The sequence below is a fragment of the Etheostoma cragini genome, chromosome 18 (genome assembly GCF_013103735.1).
Source record: "Etheostoma cragini isolate CJK2018 chromosome 18, CSU_Ecrag_1.0, whole genome shotgun sequence".
NCBI lineage: Eukaryota > Metazoa > Chordata > Actinopteri > Perciformes > Percidae > Etheostoma > Etheostoma cragini.
The window spans coordinates 8,282,690-8,291,255 of record NC_048424.1 but is presented as its reverse complement, the minus strand read 5'-3'; the positions used below and the strand labels follow the sequence as shown (position 1 = coordinate 8,291,255).

General features: G+C 43.5%; 2 protein-coding genes across 3 annotated transcripts in view; one reads left to right on the top strand and one right to left on the bottom strand.

Moving 5' to 3' along the window:
* Positions 1 to 1,948: 1,948 nt before the first annotated feature.
* Positions 1,949 to 6,037, bottom strand: mrpl19 (mitochondrial ribosomal protein L19). 2 transcript variants are annotated; one of them, XM_034900601.1, is made up of 6 exons: positions 5,893 to 6,037; positions 5,587 to 5,704; positions 5,345 to 5,463; positions 4,266 to 4,400; positions 2,576 to 2,757; positions 1,949 to 2,434 (listed from the first exon to the last, which is right to left on the bottom strand). In XM_034900601.1, the coding sequence occupies exons 1-6, from the start codon at positions 5,969 to 5,971 to the stop codon at positions 2,213 to 2,215; spliced, it is 855 nt and encodes a 284-aa protein (XP_034756492.1). In that variant the 5' UTR covers positions 5,972 to 6,037; the 3' UTR covers positions 1,949 to 2,212. The 2 variants fall into 2 exon arrangements, with proteins under 2 accessions (XP_034756492.1, XP_034756493.1); XM_034900602.1 differs by having other exon boundaries at positions 2,080 to 2,431; positions 2,573 to 2,757.
* A 555-nt stretch (positions 6,038 to 6,592) lies between these two features.
* Positions 6,593 to 8,566, top strand: part of LOC117961592 (protein eva-1 homolog C) — a 78,339-nt gene continuing 76,365 nt past the window's right edge. Inside the window, exon 1 of the mRNA XM_034900393.1 lies at positions 6,593 to 6,982. Coding sequence (XP_034756284.1) covers positions 6,874 to 6,982 — 109 coding nt within the window. The 5' untranslated portion in view covers positions 6,593 to 6,873. The remainder of the gene's footprint in view (positions 6,983 to 8,566) is intronic.

Sequence of the window (8,566 nt, the reverse complement as noted above, 5' to 3'; positions counted from 1 at the left end):
TCTGGCAGAGACAGACAGAGTGAAACTAATTTCCTCAGGCCTGCAGACAGGAGAGTAAGAAATCACACAATGACAGAGATGTTCGAGATCAACATACTAAAAGGTTGAGAGGGTGAAACGGCATTTAATGCAGTGGAAGACATTACCCCAAAACCTCCACCTGTGGGAGTGTCTGAACACCCTGTAGCACATCCTCTCCAATCCATCAACCTGGCTCCTTTTCAAAGCTGGCGCTATCCTCCCTCTGAGAGGGAACGAGATGAAGGCCATGGGAGCACCAGCGAAAGGGAGGAAGACAGATTAGAGGAGTGTGTCCCTCCCTACATTCCTGCACTGACCTTCATAGTAGTGTGGCACTGTAGCTATCATCAGCCCACCATGCTTTACAGTTGGTTTTTATTGAGGGGTGGGATTATGGGCTCCTCAAACCTGCATGCCCCACCCCGATTCCACGGCAAACGTAAATGGAGCATATCTTGTTTCGCGTGAGGATTGACAGACAGGCGAACCCAGACATTTACAGTTGGCACTGTTTGAGGTGTCTGTCTGTAAAGGCTGATATGATAGCCTGTCTGAGAGTTGCTGTGTGTGTGTGTGCGTGCGCGCGTGTGTTGGTGTTTGATCTCCTTTCCCAGCCAAGGGGCTTTAACTTTATTCCAGGTGCAGAAAAGTCAACCTGAGGGCATGGGAGGCACATACAGTTGAGAACACACACACACACACAGGATGTTTCCTAGAAGCAGTAACTCAGACTGAGTAACTTTGTGGTTTAAACTGGTTTACCAGTCCAGTGGTGTTGCCGTGGAATGTTTCTAGAGAATCGGCAGTGTGCTGTAGGATAAACACTTCTGTTACTGCCTCCACATGTCAGCATCAATCAGTCTTTAACAGAAATGAGAAGGTGAAAGGGCCGACTGGTTCACTGGGCAGTATAATGACAATGTGCAGGAAAGCCTCTTAATGTACTTTACACAGAAGTAGACAGAGTTGGTTTTCTTTGCTGCAGGTCTGATCTGATAGGGCAGAGAGTAAATGAGTCAACAATGGGACTAAACACACTTCATATGACACTGAAGTGAGGCCGAGACATAGTTGTTCAACAGGTGCAGAAGACTTGGCAATTTGGTTAAAATAATGGGGGAACCCAATAACGTGAATTGCTGTAAATTGGCATCATAAGCTCTCAACTGCATTTTTTCCATTCCATTACCTTAAATGTAGCAGCCCTTTATTCCTCAGTATCTCCACACAGGAAGTCTGTGTGGTCCATAATGAGCTCAGTAAACATCTGCTAGTCCCGTATTAAAGACCATTTTCTCTGTGTCTCATCCTGTAATATGGAGAAATTAGAGTGCAGGGACTCATTCGGTGTGTTTATACACACACACACACACACACACACACACAGAGCAGTCATAACATAAGGAGTCCAAGTGTTTTTATACTACCCAGCTGACGCTCTAACATACCACCTCAACACCACAATTTTCCATCCACAACAGTAAAACACTACTGGGTGTCCTTGGTGTTTGGTCTCTGAATAACATTTTGTTTTTCTCCAAGTGCAGGGTACTGGGGCCTATTCCATGAAGCAGGTTTATTCATTTACCTTGAAATCTTCACATATTTTAACCAAGAAGCCCCTCAAATCTGGAAAATCTGAATGTACAATTGTTTTTCTTTCAGGTTTTAAACCTGCTTTTTTGGAACAATCGTCTCATTATTTGTTTAGCTAAAATAATACAGGTTATTTAGCATGGCAGCATGCCCCTCAAAACACTGTCAGATGCAACAAAGGCTTGGTTAGGCAACTGTTGATGGATGCAACATATATAGAAGAATAGCTCCACCTTGTGTTGAGACCCCATTACTCCAATAACAGGCATGCAACAAGCTAGACGGCAGTCATACAGAAACACTGTTTCAGACAAAATGTAATTCAAACCTTTTGTCAGGTTCAATAGCTTTTATTATAGAAACCACGTAATGAATGTTATAACTAACTAAGGCCAGTGACACTGAAAAGTTACTGTGCAGCAGATTGACAAGACAAAAAGAAGGCGTGACTCCTCAGACTACAGAACACCAAAACTTAATTCAGCTGAGCAGAGTGTTCTACATCCGTGCAAGCTGCATATTCCAGTCTTTTCCAATTCCCAAAAGTCTCTTGATGGTAAAACTTAAGAGCATATGCATTTTAGGCGGATCTTCCTCACTTGCTCAGCTCCTGCTGGACCTCACCGAGGATCTGGACCTCCAGTTCTGACGTGTCGTACTCCTTCAGCATGTCGTACTCCTGCCAAGGCTGTGCCCACTTCTGGGCGTGTTCCATCTGCTCTGGGGTCAGGGACAGGTCAAAGCGGATGCCCTGGATGTTGAACTTGGGTCGTTCCCAGCGTTTGGACCATGGTTTAGGGCGCATTCTTACTTTGATCTGGTAAATAGACAATGCCAATATGCTGTAATTTTTTTTTTTTTTTTTTAGATCAAACCACCTATTGAAGAATCAGTAAAAATAGCTTTAACAATATTAAGTAGTATTAATTCAGCTCTTTTCTAAAAACTAGGTTTTCACCTTGTTGACAGGCACCTCTCCAGTGGGGGAGAAGGGCACAGGCTTCATGTCCGGGTCCACAGTGCTGTACTCTGGAATGGCATCTCTCAGATACATCAGGTTGTCATCCAGCCTCTTCTCCAGCTTCAGCACGTCAATTTTCTGGATACGAGGGCTGTACAGCTCGTAGCAGATCTCCACGCCTGAAGAAACACATCATTTATACTGGTGTTTTACCTAAAGGACACTTCAGGCCTGTGATAGAAAGCAGGATCTGGCGTCAACATGATAACTTCAGGTTCAACCCAGGGTTTTGTGTATCACGACGGTGGATCATTTCTTACCAGGTAAGATCGCTGTGGTAATTAGTGCTGAACACCGAAACTGGTTGGAAGCAGGTTATGTTGGAGATTAGATTTTTATGTGCTCTCACGATCGCTTACCACTGCCAGGGTTAAAAGGCTAAAGCAACAACAGTCTATGGAAAGCACAAGTGTAATTATGGTCTTGTGCCTGACTGATGACAATTTTAATGCTATTTTTTTGACAGCTGTCCTTCCTGTTTTAGGAAGTAGTAACTGTATTTCATTTTGCTTGTAAAATCGTGTCTGTGTTCTTCATATTTATGTAGAATTATGTTTTTGCTCTTCTTAAGTAAATTATGCAGCTCTGGAAGATGTTTTTGAGTGGTCATGCTGTGCATCTCTTTTACGTGAACGCGCGCGTCTCTGGATTGGGAAACCTCAGGTTGATTAAACTAGTTGCTGGACAGCGGTTGTTATGGTTAGTGAAGCCGGGTAAATAAATCCAGCAAAGGTTGATCCTGCTTTGTAGAACAGGCCTTTGGTCCACTACTTGGAAATGTAAAAGAAACTCTGGATGGGGAAAGCAAATGAGAAAACTTTTACTCTCCCTCAACGAAGTTATCAGTGGCCAACACTTGAAGGAGAATTGTGTTCTCATGTCCCGGTCCTCTCTGCATCTAAATGATTTATGTGTGCATTTCTAAAATTCTGAAACATGTTTTAAAGCATGACACTGCTGCACTATGAACTTTGTAAATCAAACAGTTTTTACCATTTTTTTCACGTGCATGTGCTGCCCTACCCTACAAATCCAGAGTTCTCGCAAGAGCACAATTTGAATTTGTTCAGCGAGTTACTCTGGCACCATGTAATGCTGCTCATTATATCATTATATATTCCCTTATAGCCGAGCTGCACCAATCACATCGCTGTATCTGATATAGACGGGCCAGAGGCGAGCTAAACAGATGGCGATAGTTTAATCTACCAGTTAACTCCACTGGTAGCTAAGCGTATGGGGCTCTGGATATGGGAGTTGTTGTGATTGGTTGTAGTGTTATACAATTACGTGCAATGAGATTTTCAAATGAACACTTGGTGCCACCCCTCGAGATGGACGAATCTTTCAGATTTGGGTCTGGATTTCCAGGCTAGTGCTGCTCTACTAAGAGAGCCAACATGAATAGAAGGAGGGTCTCAAGATGAGCAGCATACTGTGTGACTACAGAGGAAAACCTAAAATGCATAGACAAATGTGGAGGAAAAGGGACAGGCAGACTTACTTTACCATCGACAATTATATACGAGAACCTTTTGGTTGACTAAAACTAAATATTCCTTTATGCCATAGTCCAGTAGGCCTTCTCGTTAGACCAGTGCTTACACAGAAGACAAATAAACCTCACCTTGGTTATCAATGATATTCCTCAGGACGAATGTCGCTCCCAGACCCTTTCCACCCCTCTGGATACAGATGCCAACAAAGCGGTTAGTTTTCCCGCTGGCATTGGGGTCGGCCATTGTTACTGCCAGGATGCTTCCTTAACACAAATCAAAATAGGTATACAGCTTTTAAATGAATTACAATACATTACAAGCATAGTCTTTTTTTGAAAACAGTTTATATTTGCAAAAACAAAGATAGCATTGTGCAAAAGTCAAAAAAAGACAGTCCCTCCAGGATTTTGCGGGAGCTTTTTTTTTTTTTTTAAAGCCCCACCGTAGCAGCTTTCAGCGACTTCAGAGTAAAAAATCATTACAGCAGACATTGTTGTTAAAATTTTTTGGTAAATGGGAGATGTTCGAGTCCCACACGTCTTCATATCAGAAACAAGGAAAATGGACTTTGAACCGTCCTCACTCCCGCTTGGTCATTGGCTCTCAGAGTTCCATACTGACACAAAGTCTGGCACGTGGGACTGCCGGGATCGTTTGAAGCCGCGGGAAGCTCTGGTTCGTAGTCAAATTTGCGGAAAAGTTGCGGTAATTGGTCAAAATTGTGAGACACCCCAAAATCCTGGTGACCGGTTGAATTTGTGTGAATTGTTGCCATCGCGAAATCCTGGAGGGATTGAAAAGAACAACACAATTATTTAAAACTGTAGCTTTTGATTGCCTATAAGGTTTTGAGGAGGGATTCAAACGAGGACACTACTTTGAATGCCTGAGATCCCGAGGCAGGAAGTTCCAGAATTACAGGCCCAGATGGCAAAAGGTCCGTCACCCTTTTTGACAAGGTGAACTGGGAGAACTGCTTAAAAGGCCCTGCAGAGGATCTCAGGCTGCTGACACATATTTTGCCTCTAAGAGAACAGGCCCCACCCCTGCGATTTGGATACTGCAGTTCTCCAAGTTGCAATTAATTGTGCAGCAAGCAGTAATTTGACTTGGATAATGTAAAAAGTGTCAATGAGTTTCACCGCGTTTGAGTATAGTATGTATGAGAGGGTGTGCGTGTGTGTGTGGGTGGTGGTGGTAAACTTACCAACGTAGAATTCGGGAATGTTGAGCACTTTCCTCCTGCGAATCATATCTTTCCTCTCAATGGAGAATTTTAAAGGATCTGTTCTCTGTCTGGGAGGGGTGAACTCTGGGCTCAGAAACCTGAGAGGGACAAGAAGCACTTTAAGAACCATGCTTTACACAGTACGCAGCGTTAGTGTGTGTGTGTGTGTGTGTGTGTAGGTGTGTGTGTGTGTGTGTGTGTGTAACAAATTAACATCATACTTGCGGAGAGATGCCACGCTCTGTGTTTTATCTACGATGACAGGTTTAGATGGAGGGGTGAATTTTGGTGGCTCCTCGCTGTTTGGAACCAGACGACACATGGATGTGGATATGGACCCTGCAAATGACAAGACACTTAGACAACAACCGAGTCATTTTGTTTGAATAGACGGTCGATGTTGGGTTGAAAAACTGCTAGCTACTATTAGCAACTTTAGCTTATAGTTCGTGGGTGTACGTTACAGGTACTGACGTTACACATCTTCAAAGCCTGACGGCGAAAAGCGAGCGTGTTCAGCTACTTACGTTCATTTTCGAGCCGGAGGTTTCGTAATAACCTCAGCGAAAACATAAATTTGTCGAGCCCTTTCGCACAGGCTGCCATGTCTGACCTTCTGTTGTCGCATGGGAACGTGTACGGAAGCTGTGTAGGGCAAATGTCATTGAAACGCGATATGTTCGAACTTGCAATAGAGTATATTGTCCACAACATGGCGCAACTGTCTTGTGGTTTATACACAATCCCATTTGGTCCTTTTTGAAGTGCACAACTGTGCTCTTAATTTAGGAACTAGGAAAAAATAAGAATATCACCTAAATATATGTTTGTTTTAAAGGCATAAAAACTCTACTTATTGTAATGACAAGCATAAGCAATATACCAATAGCGTACCGACCTCATTTTCTTAACGGTAGGCACATTTCTAACGATTGCATTTATTTAAAATGTAGGATGGATAATAGGCTACATCAACACAGGGAAAGTCGAAATTCTGTATTTTTTTATAACCCTTTATTCTACACAAAACAAAAGAAAAACCGAGCAGTAATAACAGTAACTCCATTACAAAGAAAGTCCTACATCCATCATTTTACTTAGAAGCACAAAAGTAGGCTACCATAATAAAGACAGCGTGTGTATGAATTACAGAAAGTAAAAGTAGCATACTCATTGATGGACAAAATGGCCTCTGTCAGCGAAGTATTATTGGATTGTGGCATGTGTCTGGTAGGGAACTCTGGGTCTTTGAGACCATGCAGGGGAGCAGCGGTCCTCCAGGTGGGCTGCCTCCACAACACGCAGTTAGAAATGCAGTCGGCGAGCAGGGCGCTGCTGCAGTTCCAGAGGGACCTCAGTCTCACAGCAGCACTGTGGTGGGAGGATGAGGGCGGACTAGAGACATGGGACCGCACATCTCCCGCACGCGACGCAGAACCTGAAACCCTAATGCAGCTGCTGGACTTTCTAATGCTACAGAGAAACCTTAAAACTCGGAGGCTTCAAGGATGTTCTTCTCAGATGGGACTCTCTCAGCCGTCACTTATGCGCTCCTGTTGGGAATAACGTGTCTGAGCGTCCTCTGCGACCTCACCAAGGGCTCCTCGGACTTTTCAGGTTGGGAATTTTTATATTTTGTTAGTGTTTTGTAGATAAACGTGTAAAAAAAAACAGTTTTTCCAAGCACTAAAAAGCAACAATGCAACAGCATGTTCAGATGACCAGCAGCACTTGTTTTACTGTGCGCGTGTTGTCAAGCCTCATCCTATTTGACACTTGAGAATTCAACTATTTGGACCCTAGGAGATAGCCTACATATCAGTCGGATAAGGTAGCCTACGCATGCTTTACGTCTTTCAAAACAACTAGTGGTTTGAGTGCTGTCGCAGGAACTTGTCCTCTCAGGACGACCCGTGTCTCTGGCGTGCTGCAGCATGCACACTTCAATGTTTGTTTCACGAACCAAGTAGAACTCAACCTCAAACATGTGAAAAAGTTGTCGTGATTATCTTTTGACTTACATAAGTCACGTCTAACAACAGGTTCTCCTTTACTGCAGCCACCTGGCTGTAGGGATTACGGGTTGGTTTATCAGGACAGGATAGATCTGCAACACATATCCCAGTGATGCAGTTGAGTTAAATGGGATCACATGGTTAATGTGTTACTAGATGGGAACTATTGTCTAGGAGTGCTGTCCCACTGCAGATTTACAGCTCAGAGAGGAAAACAAACAACAGAGCTTTTTTTGTTGTTGTTGCTTCATATAGAATCAGTTTGAAAGGTAAAGCCAATGCAAGTCATATCAGCACCCCTGGGACCTGTCAATTACTTCAGGCTTATGTACAATCCGGGGGACGGAATCTGTAGGCTTTTATGTCTGCTATGAAAAGGCAGCATATTACTAACTTAATGAGTTATTTTTTTATTTTGTGTTGGCTATTGAGGTTTGCTGGGCCCAAGGCAAGCCTGCAGGTTTTGTTTACAGTGCCATAAAACAGGAAGGGAGCTTTGTATCGGTGTTAATTGGCCTCTAATGGGTCTAATGGTTGGAAATGAGCAGGCTAATAACACTGTGGGGAAAAGGTGCTAAAGAGCAGATGTATGTAACATGCTCTCTCTATATAGATGTGTGTGTGTGTGTGTGTGTGTGTGTGTGTTTGTGTGTGCGTGCGCATGTTGCAGCCTAATGAGCTGCTAAAGATCATGGTGTAGTGAAGGCCGTTAACAAGGTTACGTTTCTGTAATTGCCATGCATGTGTCAGTGGTTGTTGGTTTTGTCACAAATAAAATGACTGATCAAATGGCTGTTTATTAAGCAAGAATGGGAAACGGTTAGACCTACTGATTCAATGTTTCCGCTGCTTGGAGCACATTTACCAATACCCCGGCTTAGACATGATTATGGAAGTACTTTGTGGTAGACGGGAGTTCATTTGTTAAAATGTCAGCTCTGTTCTGAAAAGTTCTGGACTTTTCAGTGGCTCATTGATAACTTTGGTCTGTGGGGGGGATGAGGAGGAAACTCTGCTGCCAATTTGGGATCTTCCTTTGCTTTACACGGACCTAAGATTAGTTTTGAAGGGACGCCAGTGTTGAGTCCTCAGATGCTTCTTTGTCCATCAGGGACTCTGTGCAACATGCCTTTAGAGAAATACTAACCAAGCATCCCAAGTGACTGAAATGAAAAGGGGGCAGGGG